At 41.5% G+C, this 23,410-nt stretch overlaps 1 protein-coding gene across 2 annotated transcripts in view; it reads left to right on the top strand.

Annotated features, from left to right (window-relative positions):
- Window positions 1-23,410, top strand: part of VCL (vinculin) — a 122,906-nt gene that overhangs the window by 25,247 nt on the left and 74,249 nt on the right. For both annotated transcript variants that reach the window (XM_010373132.2, XM_010373134.2), the window contains exon 2: window positions 21,816-21,886. In XM_010373132.2, the coding sequence (XP_010371434.1) occupies window positions 21,816-21,886 (71 nt within the window). The remainder of the gene's footprint in view (window positions 1-21,815; window positions 21,887-23,410) is intronic.

Here is a 23,410-nt window from a genome sequence, read left to right as displayed (position 1 = left end):
GTTAACATTTCTATAAAAGTCTTTTTCTTGTTTTAGACCAAAGGCTGTGTCTAACCTATTAATGTTCTATGAAGAGCAGTGATGAAATACAATCTGCAAAAGGCACAAACACAAATAATATTGCTGGAGCTGGTTTACAGCTCATTTTCTATCAGTACATCTCAGCCAGCATGCTCTGGAAGTGCTGCAGCTGTTCTCTTCTTTCACTTTTCTGCAACTTTAGAACTGAGTCTGTGCCCAGCTCATAGGTAGTCACACTAAATTGTGTTTGCAGCAGTTGAAAAGGAAAGATGAGGCCAGGCGCGGTGGCTCAAGCCTGTAATCCCAGCACTTTGGGAGGCCGAGACGGGCGGATCACGAAGTCAGGAGATCGAGACCATCCTGGCTAACCCGGTGAAACCCCGTCTCTACTAAAAAATACAAAAAACTAGCCGGGCGAGGTGGCAGCCGCCTGTAGTCCCAGCTACTCGGGAGGCTGAGGCTGAGGCAGGAGAATGGCGTAAACCCGGGAGGCGGAGCTTGCAGTGAGCTGAGATCCGGCCACTGCACTCCAGCCTGGGCGACAGAGCGAGACTCCGTCTCAAAAAAAAAAAAAAAAAAAAAAAAGAAAGAAAAGGAAAGATGAAAACCTTAAGAAAAAAAAGCCTAAAGGTATAACTTTGGAAGTATAGATATCTTAAGACTCTTTTCTATGAGCATTTTAATTGGCGGTCTTGCCATTTGACACATGAATATTATAAAACTTATAATATTCTGCCTGTGGCTGCCTGTGAGAAATGTGTTTGTAGCTTGAGCAAAGGAGTGATGTCGCTTGTAGCCCTAATTTAATTGGTCAGAATGTTTATTATGGCCTGGAGCCAAATTCAATTACTATGTTGTAAAAGTGACTGAATAATCTCCAATTAGCAAGCAGGACGGTCAGCGTTAGTAAATGCATTTAAAGACTTTTGCCGGCTGGGTGCAGTGGCTCACGCCTGTAATCCCAGCATTTTGGGAGACTGAGGTGGGCGGATCATTTGAGGTCAGGAGTTCGAGACCAGCCTGGCCAACGTGGTGAAACCCTGTCTCTACTAAAAATACAAAAATTAGCCGGGCATGGTGGCAGGCGCCCGGTACTCGGTAATATGAGGTACTCGGGAGGCCGAGGCAGGAGAATCGCTTGAACTCGGGAGGCAGAGGTTGCAGTGAGCTGAGATTGCGCCATTGCACTCCAGCCTGGGCAACAAGAGCAACATGATACTCCGTCTCAAAAAAAAACAACAAAAAACTTTTGCCATTGTGCTACTATTTCAAGTTGTCATTGCACCTGTAATTGAAAAAAAATGGGAGGGGAGATCTACATTCTTGGTCATTACTGGTTCAATTTTAAAAGTTACTTAAGGCCAGGCTGACTCAGTTGATTATGCCTAAGCAAATAACAGTTAAGGAGCTGAAGCCCTAGTTAAGCCTAACTGATCTTGGCTGTAGAAACCTTCCAGCTTCTGGGAAGAACCAGGACAATGGGACATCAGTTGGTTAGATTGCATCTTGATGGTTTATATGTCCCCATTGTGTACTTGAAGTTTTTCTTGTTCTTCTTGCCATCTGAAAGTGCTATAGAGTTATAGAATCACACAATATAACAGCCGAAAATATTAGACATCATTGAATCCCACTCTCTTATTTTATTTTCTTTATTTTTTGAGACAAAGTCTTGCTCTGTCACCCAGGCGTGGCATGAGCTCAGCTCACTGCAATCTTTGCTTCCTGGGTTCAAGCCATTCTCCTGTCTCAGCCTCCCAAGTAGCTGGGATTACAGGTGTGCACCACCACGCCTGGCTAATTTTTTGTATTTTTAGTAGAGATGGGGTTTCACCATGTTGGCCTGGCTGGTTCAAACTCCTGACCACAGGTGATCCGCCCATCTCAGCCTCCCAAAATGCTGGGAATACAGGTGTGAGCTACAGTGCCCCGCTCCACTCTTCTTATTTTAAAAAGACACAGTATGGCTGGGTGTGGTGGCTCACGCCTGTACTTAGCACTTTGGGAGGTAGAGGTGGAAGAATTGCTTGAGGCCAGGAGTTTGAGACCAGCCTAGGCAACATGATGAAACCCCACCTCTACTGAAAATACAAAAATTAACCGAATGTGGTGGTGTGCGTCTACAGTTCCAGCTAGTCAGGAGGCTAAGGTGGGAGGATTGATTGAGCTTGGAAGGTCAAGGTTGCAGTAAGCTGAGATCGCCCCACTGCAGTTCAGCCTGGGTGACAGAGCAAAACCCTGTCAAAAAAAAAAAAAAAAAAAAAAAAAAAAAAAAAAAAAAAAAAAGAAAGGGGAGGGGGAAAGAAAGAAAGAAAGAAGGGAGGGAGAGAGGGTGGGAGAGAGGGAGGGAGAAAGGGAGGGAGGGAGGAAGGGTGCAGTCCAGTGGTTTAGGATTAGAGTATAGGTGTGCTGAGGTCATCATCACTATTCGACTGATTATTGAAGCAGTGTCACTTATCTCGGGTAATACCCGAGGTTCACTTGCTGGAAATCAAGGATGTGAACACTCCACAGTGAGGTTAAGAGTAGAAGTTTAATAGGCAAAAGAAAGAGAAGAGCTCTCAGCCCAGAGAGGGATCCTGGAGAGAAATGGGTTGCCAGTTCCATGATGAAATGCACAGAGTTTTATAAATGAGCTTGAGGAGGCAGTGTCTGATTTACATAGGGCCCAAAGGATTGGTTGGACCAGGTGTGCCATTTACATAGGATGCAAAGAAGCTGGCCACCCCACCCTAATCTTCTATTATGCAGATGTTCTCTACCTGGCCTGCATCATGTTGCCTGTTCCTTTACTGTACACATGGTTGACAAAGAAAAGGGAAGATGGAGCCTCCATGTTGAACATGCCTGGCCCCCAGGTAGCCTTTTCCTATTGGCATAGCTGCTGGCATTCACCCATGCAAGCTTCTAGCATGCTTTTCTATGTCTGCAGCTCGATTTTTCAGGGTGGTCTTTGTTAGAAAAGAAATGATTTGGGGGCTGCTTTTTATTAAAAGGGAAACCTTGCCGAGAACTCTCTTACCCTCACTAACTGCCTAAATAAATTCTTTCTAGCTTCTGCATCACTATTAAGCAAATTGACAAACTTCTCTGTGACTCTGTTCCTTATCTGTGGCATGGGACAGTAAATGGAACCTACCGCACGGGGGAGTTGTAGAGATTTAATGAGATCATAAAGAGCTCCTGACTTACAGCATGTGCTCAATGAAAAATAATTTTTTTTTTGAAGGAGAAAACTGAAATCACAAATGAATATTGCAATGGCAGAGAAAAGGAAAAAGGGACTAATGTTTATTTAGCCCTTATTATCTACCAGGCCCTATTCTAGGTGATTTACATATGTATTACATCATTTAGCTCTGAGAGAGATGTTACTTTTTCCTTTTCACTGATAAGGAGACTGAGGCTCAAAGAGATTAAGTTACTTGCCAAAGGACACAGATCTGGTAATAGCAGAGTGAGGTGAGATTCAGATTGCTGCATTCCAAAGCCCCAGTTCTTTTTCCACTATTCCGTTACCTTCCAAGATGAGAAGTAGGACCTCGTTTTCCTAACATGAAAATGGGTTGCATTTCAAAAATTCATTTACAAGTTGGTTGTTTGGAGTTACTTTTCCGTGGAGACAATGTTACATGGTTACATGCCCAGGCTTATCTGCAAAAGCTGTAACGTAACTGAAATTCTGCACATTTGTGAACTGAAACTATTAAGGAAAAAAAAATGCATTGCAGTTCTAGCTATAAGCAGAAAAAGAAAAATAAGAATGCATTTTAAATTCTGTGGAATGAGAAAAGTACGTTCGGTTAGAGGGCAGTGAGGGAGAAGATGGGGACTGTTTTGATTCTGGTGGGACTCTGGGATACTTTCATGGATGGGATATTCACACATATTTCCTTTTAAAAAATAATTACGTATGAGAGAGATAGGACAGGTGGTAGTGTTGACCTAATTTCTGTTGGAAATATTTAGCTTTCCTTTTTAAATATATTTACCCATTTTTTTTTTTTAGTAATGATGTGAGAGCCCAGCTAGTCACCCTCATACAGTCATAGAGTATTAAAGTTTATAGATATCATGCCTGTAATCCCAGCACTTTGGGAGGCTGAGGTAAGTGAATCATTTGAGGTCAGGAGTTCAAGACCAGCCTGGCCAACATGGTGAAACCCCACCTCTACTAAAAATACAAAAATTAGCCAGGCATGGTGGCAGGCGCCTGTAGTCCCAGCTACTCAGGAGGCTGAGGCAGGAGAATCGCTTGAACCCAGGGAGCGGAGGTTGCAGCCACTGTGCTCCAGCCTGGGCAAGAGTGAGACTGTCTCAAAAAAATAAAAACAAAAAATAAAATAAAAAATAAATAAAGTTTATGGATGAGTTGAAGAAAGAATGAAGATAAAAGAATGCTTTCCTGAGCGAATCATGTAGGCATTTGAAGGAATTGAGGAGCTAAAGAGCATGTGTGCACAGATATGAAAATAATAAGATTAAATTTTCATTTCATCTCAAATCTTCATCATTTTGCTTCAGTTGGCACTTAATTTCTGAGCATATGCTATGTGCCAGTCACCATGTGTCGTGGCTATGAGGGAAAAAAACAGTCACAGACCCTAAGTCACAAATTTGCAAAAGAATTTGCTTTGTACTTGAAGCATCTACTAGAGACTATATTCAGATCATCCAATGATGTTTTCCTTCTCATCAGTATTTATGAATATGTAAAGTTACTTAATTATAACTAGTGGGAATAAGACTGAGGTTCTTTTTTTTTTTTTTTTTTTTTTGAGACGGAGTCTCGCTCTGTCGCCCAGGCTGGAGTGCGGTTGCTGGATCTCGGCTCACTGCAAGCTCCGCCTCCCGGGTTGACGGCCATTCTGCTGCCTCAGCCTCCCGAGTAGCTGGGACTATAGGCGCCCGCCACCTCGCCCGGCTAGTTTTTTTTTTGTATTTTTTTAGTAGAGACGGGGTTTCACCGTGTTAGCCAGGATGGTTGTTTTTGTTTTTTAAGGCAGGATCTCCCACTGTTGCCCAAGCCAGAGTGCAGTGGTGCAATCACAGCTTACTACAGCCTCGATCTCCTGGGCTCAAGTGATTCTCCTGCGTCAGCCTCCCAAGTAGCTAGGGCTACAGGCAAGAGCCACCACACCCAGTTAATTTTTAATTTTTTAAATTTTTTTTTTTTTTTGAGACGGAGTCTCGCTCTGTCACCCAGGCTGGAGTGCTGTGGCCGGATCTCAGCTCACTGCAAGCTCTGCCTCCCGGGTTCATGCCATTCTCCTGCCTCAGCCTCCCGGGTAGCTGAGACTACAGGCGCCGCCACCTTGCCCGGCTAGTTTTTTTTTTTATAGTTTTTAGTAGAGACGGGGTTTCACCGTGTTAGCCAGGATGGCCTCGATCTCCTGACCTCGTGATCCGCCCGTCTTGGCCTCCCAAAGTGCTGGGATTACAGGCTTGAGCCACCGCGGCAGGGTCTTGCTATGTTGCCCAGGCTGGTCTCAAACTCATGGCTTCAAGTGATCTTCAAGCCTTGGCTTCCCAAAATGCTGGAATTACAGGTGTGAGCCACTGCTCCCAGCCTTAAGTAATCTTTTTTTTTCTTTTTTTTGAGATAGAGTTTCGCTCTTGTCACCCAGACTGGAGTGCAATGGCGTGATCTTGTCTCACTGCAACCTCTGCCTCCTGGGTTCAAGCAGTTCTCCTGCCTCAGCCTCCCAAGTAACTGGGAATACAAGCATCTGCCACCATGCCCAACTAATTTTTGTATTTTTTGTAGAGACGGTGTTTTACCATGTTGGCCAGGCTGGTCTCGAACTCCTGACCTCAGGTGATCCACTCACCTCGGCCTCCCAAAGTGCTGGGATTACAGGCGTGAGCTACCGCGCCTGGCAAGTAATCTTTTTAATAACTAAGAACACTGGAAAAACTAGAGGAGATTATTAGTAAAAAGTGTTCATTTTATTTTCCCATAATTATTGCTTGATTTCCTGTCACTAGTCAGGACTAAAAGATGGGAGATGTGGGACCTTTGAGTTTTGTTACGTAGCATTTGCTTATGTATGTTTGGAACGAAAATGGAAACTTTAGGCTGGGCACAGTGGCTCATGCCTGTAATCCCAGCACTTTGGGAGGCCTCTGGAGTAGTTGGGACTTACAGCTAGGTGCCACCACGCCCAGCTGATTTTTGTATTTTGAGTAGAGATGGGGTTTTACCATGTTGGCTAGGCTGGTCTCAAACTCCTGGTCTCAAGTGATCCACCCATCTTGGCCTCCCAAAGTGCTGGGATTACAGGCGTGCCTCCATACAGAAGAACCTCTTTTTTTTTTTTTTTTTTTGAGACGGAGTCTCACTCTATCACCCAGGCTGGAGTGCAGTGGCACGATCTCGGCTCACTGCAAGCTCTGCCTCCCGGGTGCATGCCATTCTCCTGCCTCAGCCTCCTGAGTAGCTGGGACTATAGGCGCCCGCCACCACGCTAATTTTTTGTATTTTTGGTAGAGATGGGATTTCACTCTGTTAGGCAGGATGGTCTCGATCTCCTGACCTCATGATCCGCCCGCCTCAGCCTCCCAAAGTGCTGGAATTACAGCTGTGAGCCACTGTGCCCGGCCAGAAGAATTTGAGTTGAGGGGGAGGATGAAGTGTTTGCACATTGGAAGCTTAGTCATGATATCTTCATAAATGGGGATCTGGTGAGCAAGACTGATCTGCTAACATTTATGTAGCCTTAACTGACAGACTGAGTCTCATGCTGGGTTAGAATAAACAGCTGCTGCCAAGGAAGCTTAACATTGGTTCTAAGGAAACTGTGTAGAATCAGATAAGCTTGCTTGACATCAGAACTTGACACTGACATGGTTCATCTGCTGCCTAGCCTATATGATTGTGTTCTCATTGATGCACATTTAAATTAATATTTTGGGCAATTGGTTAAAATTTTAACCTTTAGGCCCTAGAGGTTTCTCATGACTTTATAGATTATTTATGAAGAATGTTGTTGATGCACTTTAGAATTTAATCTGTGTTTTTTTCTGATTATAAAGGCAATATATAGTTGATTAAAAAAAAAAAAACTCTGGAAAAAGTATAGAAAAGGATTAAGGAGAAAATAAAAATCACCTGAAATTCTACTTCCTATGGTGTGTTTGCTTCCAGTTATTTTCTTAATGTGGATATACGTTTGGGAGAGAGTGGGATGTTTCCTCAGTGAAATAGCTGAGGCTTCAGTAAAATTTCACTTAACACTCATGATATTGAGATGTTTGCCTAATGCACTGTGCTAATTAAGGTTGTTTGTTTAATCAGGTGGTACAAACTCTGATGCCTTAGGAGCCAAATAAATAGGCAATGAGCGAATCAGGCCATTTATAAGCATTGGAGAGTGATAGCAACCGTGGTTAATTGGAAAATGCCGGCCCTAACTAAAGAAGTTACTACCGGCCGGGCGCGGTGGCTCAAGCCTGTAATCCCAGCACTTTGGGAGGCCGAGACGGGCGGATCACGAGGTCAGGAGATCGAGACCATCCTGGCTAACACGGTGAAACCCCGTCTCTACTAAAAATACAAAAACTAGCCGGGCGAAGTGGCGGGCGCCTGTAGTCCCAGCTACTCGGGAGGCTGAGGCAAGAGAATGGCGTAAACCCGGGAGGCGGAGCTTGCAGTGAGCTGAGATCCGGCCACTGCACTGCACTCCAGCCCCGGCGACAGAGTGAGACTCTGCCTCAAAAAAAAAAAAAAAAAGTTACTACCATCTTCAACTTACTGTTCTCACGTGGAAACAAGGGCTAATGTTACCAAATCTTCCTAATTGTCAAGAAAGTCCCAGAAGTCTGTTTCTTTTTTTTTTTTTTTGAGACGGAGTCTCGCTCTGTCGCCCAGGCTGGAGTGCGGTGGCCGGATCTCAGCTCACTGCAAGCTCCGCCTCCCAGGTTCCCGCCATTCTCCTGCCTCAGCCTCCCGAGTAGCTGGGACTACAGGCGCCCGCCACCTCACCCGGCTAGTTTTTTTTTGTATTTTTTAGTAGAGACGGGGTTTCACCATGTTAGCCAGGATGGTCTCGATCTTCTGACCTCGTGATCGGCCCGTCTCGGCCTCCCAAAGTGCTGAGATTACAGGCTTGAGCCACCGCGCCCGGCCAAGTCTGTTTCTTTTTAATGTGAAATTTCCCATGTTAAAAAATACTGTGCAGGTGAAACAAAATAGTCTGTGTGTTGCACTTGGCCCATACACTGGTATTTTTTGTCACTCCTGACATAAATGCTTCTCAATCTTTCTCATAGCTCTCACAAGAAGAGCACATTTATTAAAGAAAATGTTGGATAAGGAGTTTCTGAGAATGACTTCAGGAACTTTTCCCTCTGAGAGGGTTGCTTAGTATAGAAATGATAAACTCAGTTACAGGAATCAGGTGGTGACATAAATGAGTAAAATGAATTGGGATTAAGATTATGAGTGTGGACATGGCAAAAATGCCCTGTTTGGGACATTTGGGTTTCAGCAATGTTTTTCCCTGATGGAATGCAGATCCAAATTGCTGCCAGACCTTCTAATATTTAAGAAATGTCAGAAATTTGGATCTTTGTGAAATTTCTTGATTTTTAACCCATTTATGCATAGTGTTCCATTATTGGAACGCTAGGCTTGTGGGAGTTATTTATATCCTACTGTTCAAGGTCATTGCCAAGGTCTGATTTTTCACACAAAAAATTTGCAATTTCTGGCATAAATGGGTTAAAAATACTGTGTGGATCAAACAAAAACCATCCTTGTCCCAAATTCTACACAAAGTCCACTAATTTGCAGCTCCTGGCCTAGATTACTGTTTCCTACATATGTCCTAGAAATCCTAATTCCGTCATATATTAATAGGTGTAAAAAATAAGGAATTCTTGGTCAAATGAATTTGGAAAATAGAGGATTAAACAAAACTGAACACATTTCCTGACTGAAGGTTATCATAGATCCTCAATTATGCTAATGTGCCTTGTAAATTCCTAAGAAGATATAGCCCATTACCCTATAGTTACAATTAGGTCTCCATCTCCACTTGCTTCCCCCACCAATCCCCTTGTCTAGGGTAAGGGTGGCCTTTCTCCTGGTAAAGGTTAGTCTCTGTATCTCTCTCCAGATTCTTGCCCTGTCTCTTCAGGGATCTGACTTCAGAAGAAATCTGTTTCCTGCCTCTTTTCCTGTAGCCATCGGTGTGCTTGGTTTTCTCCAGTTTAAAAAAAATGACCACCTTTTCTTTTACCATACACAAAAATTGACTCTGAATGGATCACAGACCTAACTGTAAGAGCTGGGAGTAAATCTTCATGACCTCAGGTTAGATGAAGCCTTCTTAGGTGTTACACCAAACGCACAAGTAGCAAAAGACAACACAAAACAACAGGAAAAAAGCACAAACAACCAAAATCACGAGCAACAAAAGAAGACAAGTTAGGCTATAATCCCGGCATTTTGGGAGGCCCCACGGGTAGATTACTTGAGCCCAGAAGTTCGAGACCAGCCTGGCCACCATGGTGAAACCCTGTCTCTACAAAAAATACTAAAAATTAGCTGGGTGTGGCCGGGTGCGGTGGCTCACACCTGTAATTCCAGCTCTTTGGAAAGCCGAGGCCGGCGGATCACCTGTTGTCAAGAGTTCCAGACTAGCCTGACCAACATGGAGAAACCCTATCTCTGCTAAAAATACAAAATTAGCTGGGCGTGGTGGCGCATGCCTGTAATCCCAGCTGCTCAGGCGGCTGAGGCAGGAGAATCCCTTGAACCTGGGAGGCAGAGGTTGCAGTGAGCCGAGATCACGCCATTGCACTCCAACCTGGGCAACAAGAGTGAAACTCCATCTCAAAAAAAAAAAAAGCCTGGTGTGGTTGTATACACCTGTACATCTAGCTACTCAGGGGGCTGAGGTGGGAGGACCACCTGGGCCCAAAGAGGTAGAGGCTGTCGTGAGCTATGATCATGCCAGTGCAGTCTAGTCTGGGCAACAGAGACTCCATCTCAGAAAAAAAAAAAGAAAAGAAAAAGTCAAGCTATATTTTAGTCTTAAATTGGCCTTTATCAAAATTAAAAGCTTGTGCTGCAAAGGACACTATCAAGAAAGGGAAAGACAACCCACAGACTGGGAAAAATATTTGCAAAAGATAAATAACTCAAAATATTGGCAAGGATCCAGGCACAGTGGCTCATGCCTATAATCCCAGCACTTTGGGAGGCCGAAGCAGGCAGATCACCTGAGGTCAGGAGTTCGAGACCTGCCTGGCCAACATGATGAAACCTGGTCTCTACCCAAAAAATACAAAAATTAGCCAGGCGTGGTGACTCATGCCTGTAGTCCCAGCTTCTTGGGAGGCTGAAGCAGAATTGCTTGAACCCAGGAGGCGGAGGTTGCAGTGAGCCCAGATTGCACCACTGCACCTCCGGCCTGGGTGACAGAGTAAGGCTCAGTCTCAAAAATAAATAAATAAATAAATAAATAAAATAAAAAATAAAAATTGGCAAGGGATTTGAATAGACATTTCTCAAAAGTAGATATATAAATTGTCAATAAACACATAAAAAGATGCTCAGCATCATTAGCCATCAGGTCAAAACCACAATGAGGATACTACTTCACTAGGAGGGCTGTAATTAAAAAAGATAATAACAAGTGTTGCCAGGGATGTTGAGAAGTTGGAACCCTCTCATGTAGCTGCTGTGAATGTTAAATGGTTTAGCCTCTTTGGAAAATAGTCTGGCATTTCCTCAAATGGTTAAACATAGAGATACCATATGACCCAGCAATTCAATACCTAGGTTTATAACCAAGAGAAATGAAATCATGTTCATATAAAACCTTGTACACTAATGTTTATAGCAGCATTATTCATAATAGCCAAAAAAAGAAAACAACTCAGGTGTCCATCAACTGATGAATGGACAGACAAAATGTGGTGTAACCATACAATGAAATATGATTTGGCAATAAAAAGAAATGAAGTACTGATTCATGGCACAGCATGAAAGAAGCTAGTCACTAAAGAGCACATCTTATGTGATTCTATTTATATCAGATATTTAGAATAAGTAAATCTGTAGAGAAAAAGTAGATTAGTGATTACCTAAGACTAGGTGGTGGTGAGGAAGGGTTAGGGCTAAATGGGGGTGGTGGTGACTGCTAGTGGTACTAGGTCTCTTTTTGGAGTGATGAAAATGTTCACAAATCAATTGTGATGGTCGCACAACTCTGTGAATATCTTAATGACACCATTAACCTCTCTATGGCAGTTGACACTGTTGACTGTTCCTGAAACTCTTGGCTTTTATGACACAGTTCTACTGATCCCCCCTGCCCCTATCTCTGATATTTTCTTCCTAGCTCTTTTCACCAGCTTGTTCTTCCACCAGCTACTTATCTGTTGGTGGTGTTGGGTCGTGATTTCATTCATTATCCATGGCTTTTAGAACATCTGATTTGCCCGTTACTTGTGAATCAATTTTTCTAGTCCAGGTAAGTGAACTGAGGAACCATCTTTTCTGTTGCTTATTGGACAACTCCCTCTGAATATCCCAGTGCTAATTAGTTTCCCTCTCAGATCTGATTTTCTTCCTATGTTACCAATTGACCCAGTCACTTGAGCCAGGGGCTGGGAGCCATCCTAGATTTCTCTCTCACCCTCCGCATGGAGTGTCATGTAGCTGCCTTTTTTACACCTGCCCTCTCATCTCCATTCACACTGCTGCTGCTTCTGCTACAGTTAATCTGTAGTTTATCTTTCACTAAGACTGTAAGTAAGCTCCGTGAGATCTGGGGCCATGTGTGTTTTCTTCATCACTGTCTGTAATGCTTGGTGCATTGCATGTTATGTAAGTAGTATTTGTTGATTGAATAAATGAATTCACAAATGAACTTGTCTTCCTAGTTTTCTTTGTTCTGATCCATTCTTGCTGCTGAATTTTTCTGTTTGAAATGCAGACCTAACAGTGTCTTTTACTTAGAATAATTAAATAATTTCCCATTGCTTAGAGGATAAGTCTATTGCTTTGCATACAAGGCCCTTCATGATGTGGCCCCTTTCTGCTTTTCCAATTTCCTGTCCTTTCCGTACCTCCTCTCTACACAGTACCCCGTTTTCCAGCTGTGTTTCATGAACTGGCCATTCTTTCCCATATCTTGCCCTATTAACTGGAAAGCCCTCTTTTTTACCTTGAATCCTATCACTTCTGGATAACTCTTATTCTGCCTTCCTAGAATTTATCTTCCTCTGTGAAACTTCCTGTACCTCACCTATGCAGAGCGGAAACTTGGATGTAACTCTACTAGAGCATGCATTACATTGCATTACATTATTTGTTTAAGCATTTGTCTATGAACAAGGACTGAGTCTCACTTTTGTATCCCCATCACACGGTGACAGACACAGTGCCTCCCACATGGGAAGTACTCATTAAGAGCTTGATTAAATGAGTAAGTTGGAAATCAGAGTAGATTAGAGAGTTTCAGTTTTTCTGGATGTTGCCTCTTCAACACTGAACTCTGGCTGGCCACCTGTGAATGATGTACAAAGGATATCAGTGAGGGGTGGATGGATCAGAAGTCCATCACCGCCCCAGAAAAACAATCAAAAACATTGCTGATGATGGGTCACATACATTATTATTATCCTTATATGACTGAGGGCTGGTACTGGACACAGCTGCAATCAGAATGGTTGTTCAGTATAATGGATTGTTTAGGCTAACTCTTATGCCATAAGACATTGATTTGAGCCACAGTAAGTACAGGCAAATGGGTACACATTCTTTTTTTTTTTTTTTTTTTTTGAGACGGAGTCTTGCTCTGCCACCCAGGCTGGAGTGCAGTGGCCGGATCTCAGCTCACTGCAAGCTCTGCCTTCTGGGTTTTTTACGCCATTCTCCTGCCTCAGCCTCCCGAGTAAGCCTCAGCCTCCCGAGTAGCTGGGACTACAGGCGCCCGCCTCGTCGCCCGGCTAGTTTTTTGTATTTTTAAGTAGAGACAGGGTTTCACCGTATTAGCCAGGATGGTCTCGATCTCCTGACCTCGTGATCCGCCCGTCTCGGCCTCCCAAAGTGCTGGGATTACAGGCTTGAGCCACCGCGCCCGGCCAAGGTACACATTCTTAATACTGGTCACAGTCAGTTGGTCACAACCTATTGTCTAAATAATTAAATAATTAAGAACATCTTCCTACCACCTTTTTAATGTAATGCTCTTTAGTTATGACTTACACTGTACAAATCAGTAACAAAAGTCTTCCCAGCTTTGTTTCGTCTTTCTGTTTTCTTGTACTTAGTCTAGCTAGAGGAGACATCTACATTAACATATTTTTCAGTCTAGGTAGTGACTTGAACCAGCCAACCTTTTTTTTTCTCTCTTTCTTTTTTTTTTGCTGGAAAGAAACCAAATCTCTCTACATGACTAAACCAAATCTCTCTACATGACTAAACCAAATCGAGTACATTGTGATGAAAGGAGCAATAACAACAACAGAAGACAAAAGGCCTCTCACATAGAATTTTGAACTAAAGTCACATATTGAACAAAAGATATTTAAATTAACTACTGAACAAAGTAAGAACTCTTCAAAAGAAACAGGGCTTCCTGCCAAGCCCCCTAAAAATGCCCCCAGGCCTCTTATTCATTCACTACCATTATTTCAGTTTATGTCTAAAGATGTTTTATTTCTTATCTCATTCTCTTCCTACCACCTAGTGGACACATAGTTGGCACTTATTGCTTGTTTATTGAATTGAATGGAATCAAGCCCCAAGAGTTAAAGGCTATTCTCTGAAGAAGAAAATAAAAGAGAAAGAATTTTGTCAGTGAATAGAACTAACAAGTCTGAGTTTCTCTCAGCAGTGGAATAAAGTTAGGAAGGGATAACACATACAATGAGCTCTCTGTATCTGTGGGTTCCACACTTGTGCATTTAACCAACTGTGGACTGAAAATATTCAGAAAACAAGGATGGTTGCATCTGTGTTGAACATGTACAGATTTTTTTTCCTTGTCTTTATTCCCTAAACAATACAGTATAACAACTATTTACATAGCATTTATATTATATTAGGTATTACAAATAATCCAGAGATAATTTAAAGTATGTGGGAGGATGTGTATAGCTACATGCAAACGCTATGCTGTTTTATGTAAGAGACGAGCATCTGTGGGTTTTGGTATTTGAAGCAGGTCATGGAACCAATTCTCCATAGATGCCAAGAGACATGACTATATGTCTTATAAGGTTAGATTATTCCAAAAGGGTTGTTTCAAAATACTGACCCAGAGAAACCTATTCAGACTATAACTAAGATCTGTTTGTTCTTTTCTCTGTTTTTGTTTTTGTTTTTTGTTTTTTTTAGATGGAGTTTCGCTCTTGTCACCCAGGCTGGAGTGCCATGGCACAATCTCGGCTCACTGCAACCTCTATCTCCCGGGTTCAAGTGATACTCCTGCCTCAGCCTCCTGAGTAGTTGGGATTCCAGGCACCTGCCATCATGCCCAACCAATTTTTGTATATTTAGTAGAGACAGGGTTTCACCATGTTGGCCAGGCTGGTCTCAGACTTCTGATCTCAGGTGATCCACCCACCTCGGCCTCCCAAAGTGCTGGATTACAGGCGTGAGTCACTGTGCCCAGCTGCTCTGTTTTTTTTTTTTTTTTTAGCTCTTTAATCCATAGGGCTTTTTTCAGAAGGAATCAGATTTATTTTAAGGCATTAAAAAATCAGGCATTAGACAGGTGTGGTGGCATGCACCCGTACTCCCAGCTACTTGGGAGGCTGAGGTGGAAGGATTCCTTGACCCCAGCAGTTCAAGGAACTGGGCAGTATAGCCCAGTTCCCCATCTTAAAAAATATACCCCATCTTAAAAAAAAAATTAAAAAAGAAGCATTTGTTGATTCTTACTGACCTGTTTGCAAAGTTGTAGTCTGTACTGGGAATCATGTTTCCCCATACTAAGCTGACCTCCAAGAATAACATTTTCCCACCAGCCATGAAGATTCCTGTTAGTTAACAAAAGACATTTTGTGAATTAATCCCTTTCTTGTTTGTTCTACTCTATTTTTTTTTTTTTTTTTTTTGAGACAGAGTCTCGCTCTGTTGCCCAGGCTAGAGTGCAGTGGCATGATCTTGGATCACTGCAAGCTCCGCCTCCCGGTTTCATGCCATTCTCCTGCCTCAGCCCCTTGAGTAGCTGGGACTACAGGCATCGCCACCACACCCGGCAAATTTTTTGTATTTTTAGTCGAGACGGGTTTTCACTGTGTTAGCCAGGATGGTCTCGATCTCCTGACTTCGTGATCTGCCTGCCTCGGCCTCCTAAAGTACTGGGATTACAGGCATGTGTGAGCCGCTGCGCCTGGCCGTTCTATTCTATTTTTATTTGGAAAAGTTGGGTGCAATGGAAATTTTCTGTTTTGATGGTGACAGGAGAGGACAGGAAAATGCATTTTTTGTCATCAATGGATTAATGGCTTAAAAATAAAAGATTTGTCTTTGGTTCTCCTAGACAGGTTTTGCCAGTTGTTCCCAAACAGGATATACCTTTCTGCTTCTGTAGATCTTTAGAAACTGGTTCTTTGGAAGTTCTCGACTTGTTACTTCGGTGTTAGAACAGTGAATTGTAAAGATCTAGAACAGAGGATGACAATCTTTGAATAAATGGGCAGGTCAAGGTAACATAATCCTCTCTGCCTTCACTTAGCATACAAAGTCCTTCCTGAACTAACTGAGCTTTCCTTTCTAGCCTCATTTCCTCTGTTGAAGCCACACCAGCCTGTCTTTCTAGTCCTGGCCTCCTTGTACTGGCATATCTGACTGACCTTCTTTGCCTGTGATCCTCTTTTTGGTTGGGCTGCCTGATTATTCTCTACTGGGCAGCTTCTCCTTTCCAGGCCTGGCTCCTTTCTTCTAAAAGACCACATAGCAAAGGCATAAATGAAGGTTAATTTAGTAGCTGTGTGAAGAATGAATTGGAAGGAAGAGTCTGGAGCAACGAGACCAATTTTAGGAGACAGTGAAGGTCTCATGAATCTGTGCTGCCTGATATGGTAGCCACTAGCCGCATGTGGCAATTAAAATGAAATAAAGGTAAAAATTCAGTTCTTCAGTTATACTGGCCACATTTCTTTCTTTCTTTTTTTTTTGAGACGGAGTTTTGCTCTGTCACCTAGGCTGGAGTGCAGTGGTGCAATCTCAGCTCACTGCAGCCTCCGCCTCCCAGGTTCAAGCAATTCTCCTGCCTCAGCCTCTCGAGTAGCTGGGATTACAGGCGCCTGCCACACGCCCGGCTAATTTTTGTATTTTTAGTAGAGACGGGGTTTCGCCATGTTGACCAGGGTGGTCTTGAATTCCTGACGTCAGGTGATCCAACCACCTTGGCCTCCCAAAGTGCTGGGATTACAGGCATGAGCCACTGCACCCCGCCTATGCTGGGAACATTTCAAGTGGTCAATACTCACATGTGGCTAATGGGTACTGTATTGGGTGGCACAGATTAAATAGAATATTTCCATCATAACAGAAAATTCTTTGGACAGCACTGCCAAAAATCAATTCCCCAAGAAAAAATGGCATTCATTCTACATAGTCATGTTTTATGTGTTGTACCTTAAAAACAGTGCCATTCATTGTCCCTAATCTAATTCTAGGCAGAGTGTATTGAGCAGTTATGAATACTATTGCTTCAAGTATGAATGCAGCTTAGAATAACAAAATCACATTTAGTGTTTATCACTTAAGTATTCAAAAATAGCATTTAAATAAATGCCCTTGAATATATTTTTAATTATTTATCTTTCCTCACCTACTCCTACTCTTACAAAGAGGCATCAATTAATTACATGCCATTCAGTTTTTAGTAATTACCTCTACTGGGGTCAGAATATTTGCTATTTGCAAAACTGTTTTAATGTTTTCGTCTGGTATAGCCATGATTGCTTTATCTTTGGATAATAACTGTTTGTCATATATCAACCTTCTAGCATTGCTGCCTTTGAAGGCTTTTTATTTCATTGATTTAGAAGTGATTTTTTTTCTTTTTTCCTTTTTTTGAGGTGGCGTTTTGCTCTTGTCGCCCAGGCTGGAGTACAGTGGCGCGATCTTGGCTCACTGTAACCTCCGCCTCCCAGGTTAAAGCGATTCTCTTGCATCAGCCTCCAGAATAGCTGGGATTATAGGCATCTGCCACCATGCCCAGCTAATTTTTGTATTTTTAGTAGAGACAGGGTTTCACCATGTTGGCCAGTCTTGGTTGCGAACTCCTGACCTCAGGTGACCCACCCACCTCGGACTCCCAAAGTGCTGGGATTTATAGGCATAAGCCACCATGCCCGGCCACATGGTTTTCTTTCTTTACCTCAGTGTAGTCTTCATCCCCCACCCCACCCAGTCCAAGAGCAAGTCTTAATACTAGTTCTTCCTTCAAAAGGTAACACAATTCTGTTCTTTTCTCCATTTCTATTTTCACTACTTAAGTGATCCTCCCATCTCAGCCTCCCAAGCAGCTGGGACCACAGGTGTGAGCCACCACACCCGACTAATTTTTTGCAGAGACAGGGTCTCACTGTGTTGCCCAGGCTGGTCCCAAACTCCTGGTTTCAAGTAATCCTCTCACCTCGGTCGTCCAAAGTGCTGGGAATAAGTGTGCACCACTGTGCTGGCCAGGATTTTTCTTACTCCATTTTTTTTTTTCTTTAAACTCAATCAAAAGTTACATGGTTAGCCGGGCGCGGTGGCTCACGCCTGTAATCCCACCACTTTGGGAGGCCGAGGCGGGAGGATCACGAGGTCAGGAGATAGAGACCATCCTGGCCAACACGGTGAAACCCCGTCTCCACTAGAAATACAAAAATTATCCAGGCATGGTGGCGGGCGCACCTGTACTCCCAGCTACTCGGGAGGCTGAGGCAGGAGAATGGCGTGAACCCGGGAGGCGGAGCTTGTAGTGAGCTGAGATCCGGCCACTGCACTCCAGCCTGGGCGACAGAGCGAGACTCTGTCTCAAAAAAACAAAACAAAACAAAAGTTACATGGTTAAATAGTAGGACTGACATATTTCACTTAGTAGTGAAAATAGAAATGCAGTAAGTAACTTAAGGTTACTTAAGTCACTACTATCACTCTCCCGGCTGACTGCAGTAGCCTCCCTGCAATCATCTTCGAGAGTGATACTGGTTACCCTGCTTTCCCCTCACCCCCTAAAAATAGGCAAAATGACCTTTTAAAAAGAAAATCAGGCCAGGCATGGTGGCTCATGACTATAAGTCCAGCAGTTTGGGAGACCAAGGCAGGAGGATCGCTGGAGCATGGGAGTTTGAGACCAGTCTGGGAAACATAGTGTGAGACCCTATCTCTACAAAAGAAAAAAAAAAAAAATTAGCTAGGCATGGTGGCTCATGCCTGGAGTCCTAGCTGCTCCGGACGGAGGATCTCTTGAGCCCCCAATCACTTGAGCTACGATTGCGCCACTGCACTCAAGTCTGGGCTATGGAGCCAGATCATGTCTCTTAAAAAAAAAGAAAAAAAGAAAAGAAAAAGTCAGATTAATCTCTTGTTTAGAACTCCTGCCTCCTATTATACTGATAAACGATTCCAAATATTTCAAGCTGGCCTAAAAGGCTCTTTATGATCTGGCCCTTGCCTTCTTACCCAGCCTCATCACCACACCACACTTCTTCAGCCACTCTGGCCTCTTTCCAGTTCCTAAAATACACGCAGTCTTTTCCTACGTTAGGGCCTTTTTCTGGCTACTCCTCCTGGATTGTTCTTGCCTAGCTCTTTCATGAGTGGCTCCTTCTTAGTTTCAAAGTCTCAGCTCCAATGTTGCTTCTTTGTCTACTCTTTCCAAAGTAGGCTCCTCTGTTTCCAGCCTGTACTCTTTATAGCATCATTTTTACCATTATCTGGAATCATACTTGTTTATTTACTTGACTCTCTGTCTCTCCCTACTAGACTATAAGTTCCATGAAAGCAGGAAACTTATTTTTATTCTCTATCTCTACTACCTAAACAGTACCTGGTACATATTGTTGTGCTAAAAACAATGTTTAATAACACTGAATAACTTACTATTTTCTAAAGGGGATATAAGAGGAACTCACCTAGTTCTCCCTCCCACCCTTGCTCTCTGTGTCTGTGTCCCTCCTTCTCCCCACATATATAAAAGGAATCTCTCTGTGTCTTAAATGTGAATATCTTTCTAGGCCCTTTATACTGAATGTGAACCAGTGACTTTGTGGCTGAACTTTATCTTTTACTTCATGAAATCATGGCCACAGCTTTTTAAATGGTTGGTTTCAGTTGGAAAACATAGTGAACAATACATCTGGAAATATACTGTCATGTTTTGAGCTGAGAAACTCTAGAGAACCAGCTGCTGATTTAAAAGCCTTTTATTATGATACAGACAGTCTATTGTCTACAGAAGCACTGGCTGTTACACAGTGGTAGATATGTGTTACTTTTTCTAGCTATTAACTTGAGAGAAAAAAACTTGTATTCATAATTTATGCATGAATTATATTCTCTGAGAATAGTTTATTGTGTTATTTTCTTTAGCTGATTTACTGTGCATTTAGAGAATTTTTGATACAGGGTCTTGCCCTGTTCAGGCTGGAGTGCAGTGGTGTAAAACACTGCTCACCACAGCCTCGACCTCCTGGGCTTAAGTGATCCTCCCATCTCAGTCTCCCAAGCAGCTGGGACCACAGGTGTGAGCCACCACACCCGACTAATTTTTTGTAGAGATGGGGTCTCACTGTGTTGCCCAGGCTGGTCCCAAACTCCTGGTTTCAAGTAATCTTCTCACCTTGGTCTTCCAAAGTGCTGGGAATAAGTGTGCACCACTGTGCTGGCCAGGGTTTTTCTTACTCCATTTTTTTTCCCTTAAATTCAATCAAAAGTTACATGGTTAAATAGTAGGACTGACATATTTTGCATTCTGGAGTTTTTAAATTTCACAGATTTCTACATTAAAATGTGGTTTATAATTATGATTTAGTACTACTAGGTGACTTTATATTGTTAAAATGGATGAATTTTGCCATTTACTATATTAAAGTTTACTCTTAATATTTTATAATACATGAATATAGTGGAAGAAAAATTGACATTCAAGACCTGCACAGAGATAATTTTGAAGAAAGTGAATATGTGTTATGATTAGTGGTATAATACATACATAATTTGTTGTGTGACATTTAATATTTTGATAATTTAAGAAAATTTCTGACCATTACTATTTGGAAGATTTATATAAAATGACAGATAATTATGTATTAAGATTATTAGGTAGGAAATAATTACAACTAAATAACTTAGGCTGGGAGTGGTGGCTCATGCCTGTAATCCCAGCACTTTGGGAGGCCAAGGTGAGTGGATCACTTGAGGTCAGGAGTTCGAGACCAGCCTGGCCAACATGGTGAAACCCCATCTCTACTAAAAATAAAAAAAAAAAAAAAAAATTAGCTGGGTGTGGTGGCACATGCCTGTAGTCCCAGCTACTTGGGATGCTGAGGCACGAGAATCACTTGAACCTGGGAGGCCAAGGTTTCAGTGAGCCAAGACTGTACCACTGTGCTTCAGCCTGGGTGATAGAGTGAGACTCTATTTCAAAAACACAAACAAACAAAAAATAACAAAACAGCTTACAGTAACATTTTTGCATTTTTAAATTATAAAAATTACTTTAAAATTTACATTTCAGGAAATTAGAAAATAGGAAATGCAAATACAAATTCGCTCAATTTCCTAAGCATTAGTACAACCACTGGAATATTTTAAAAATATTCTTTCAGTGTTGTTGCTTTACTTATACATGCGGGTTTTTTTTGGTGGTGTACTCATAATGTACTTGTTATTTATATTTCTTCTTTTAAGTGAAATATAATGTCATAAACATTTTCCCATAATGCTAAGTTTTTATAACCATTGTTTTAATGGCCCCATAGTACTCAACCTAACAATATATCTTAATTTACTTAACTATTCCCCTTTGTTGGAGAAGTTATTTATAAAGTGTTTTAGCTTTTATAACTATCATCATAGTGAATACTTTTGTGAATATTGTTTTTATTACCACGTTTGGTATTACTGCTTATAAGGTATATTATCAAAAGTGGAATTTCTAGGTATGACTTTTTTTATGTCTCCTAACACATTCTAACAAATGATTTTCCAAAAAGAATATGTCAGTTTATATCACCACCTGCAGGGTGTAAAACTATCTATTCCATTGTTGCATTCAGCATTATATATTCTTTCTTTTTAACTTGCACTATAATTAGGGAAAAATATGTTGTTTTAATTTCAGTTTTTTTGATTACTAGTAAAAGTTGTATATTTTCATGTTTGGTTTCTAGTGTCAGAATCATAATAGTTTCAAATATTTTCCCCAGTTCCAGTAACTTTATTTTTTTTCTATATAGATGTTTTTGTCTGTCTAACTTGATTCATATACTTCAGGTAACATGTTAGAGATGTGGCAGAGTTTTTTGGCTAAACACACACACATGTATTCTCAATGATGAATTTCTCCTATTCTCAATAATGCTTTCAAATTAGTTACTCTGGAGGAGTAATACAACATGTTTGTATTCTATACTGTTATTCTGGTATATTGTGAAAGCATATTATGTGAGTAATCCTAAAAATTTTCTTAAATCCAGAAATCTCCCTTAAATCTAGAAATTTTAATGATAGATTATGTTTAAGTATATGTTTCAAATATGCTTAAGTAATAGTTTTTTAAGGTCTGAGAATTTATATTTGAATTATGAATTTTTTTTTCCTCTTGTAGGTTGGAAAAGAGACTGTTCAAACCACTGAGGATCAGATTTTAAAGAGAGATATGCCACCAGCGTTTATTAAGTGAGTAATTAAAATATTCTTCTGTTGCTAAGCAAAATAATGCTCTTGTTAGGAAGAAAAAGTAGCTGATTTCAGTAACAACTTTTTTTTTGGTATAAAACTTTTGTTTACAATTGAAATGTCAACTTTTTGTCTTCTTTTTAAAAAACACTTCATTTTAGTCTTTGATATTAGGCATTTTTGACATAATAATTTTTTTTTCTTTTTTTTGAGATGGAGTTTCACCCTCGTCACCCAGGGAGGAGTGCAATGGCGCGATGTCAGCTCACTGCAACTCTGCCTCTTGGGTTCAAATGATTTGCCTGTCTCAGCCTCCGGAATAGCTTGGATTATAGGCATGTGCCACCATGTCTGGCTAACCGTACCTGGCCGATTTTTGACATAAGACATAAGACCATGACTTTTGAGTTTTTCTTTCTAGGATGAAAAGTATTAAAGACCCGTTGTGACTATAGCATGCATGAATCTGCATTGTATACTAGGCACCTTTGCTTGGAGATAAGGGAATGATGGTAGATATAAACTTTAAAAAATTATTGTTTTGGCCAGGCACGGTGTCTCATGCCTGTAATCCTAACACTTTGGGAGGCCGAGGCAGGTGGGTCACCTGAGGTCAGGAGATCAAGACCTTCCTGGCTAACATGGTGAAACCCCATCTCTACTAAAAATACAGAAAAAAAATTAGTCAAATGTGGTGGCGGGTGCCTGTAGTCCCAGCTACTCGGGAGGCTGAGGCAAGAGAATGGCGTGAACTCAGAGGGCAGAGCTTGCAGTGAGTGGAGATCACGCCACTGCACTCTAGCTTGGGTGACAGAGGGAGACTCTGTCTCAAAAAAAAAAAAAATTTGTTGTTTCATATTTTCAGTTATGTTTTAAATTTAAGTTATATTTATATATCTCCTAGTACTCCTAAAAATAATTTCCAGGCTTTTTGGGCTATTCTACATAAAACAAGCAGACATACTAATTTTTGAATACTTAAAACTTTTTAGGTTCTTATATTGTCTTTGATTAGTGGTTTTGTTCTATATGGCAGTCAAGTTGTAAGCAAAAGTAAAAGCTGATGTATAGGACAGAAAAAGTAGAACTCATAGAAGTTAGTAAGAATAGCATAAGACTTTTCAAAAAGAAGGTGTGTGAAGGACTTGAATAGCACCTCAAAAGAGGAAATGTAAGTGGCCAATATTTTATCTCAGTCATCAGAGAAGTGCAAATTATTCTATTATACACCCTAAATTAAGAAGCCTGATAATATCAGTTGTTGATAAGATATGGAGCAACTGGAATGTTCTTACACTGCTGTTGGGAATGTAAATTGGTGCAGCCACTTTGGAAAACAATTTGACATTAGTAAAGTAGAGGATAAGCAGTTCCACTCCCAGGTATGTTCCCTAAAGATACTTGTCCACAGGCACACCAGCATCCATATAAAAAACATTTCTATCAGCATTGTTCATGATGACTCCACTGGTCTATTTAGAGTAGAATGGGTAAAAATAATCATGGTATAGTCAGAAATTGTAA

This window comes from Rhinopithecus roxellana, chromosome 11 (assembly GCF_007565055.1).
Source record: "Rhinopithecus roxellana isolate Shanxi Qingling chromosome 11, ASM756505v1, whole genome shotgun sequence".
Classification (NCBI taxonomy): Eukaryota; Metazoa; Chordata; class Mammalia; order Primates; family Cercopithecidae; genus Rhinopithecus; species Rhinopithecus roxellana.
The sequence above is the reverse complement of the archived record's forward strand: the minus strand, read 5'-3'. Positions and strand labels throughout refer to the sequence as shown.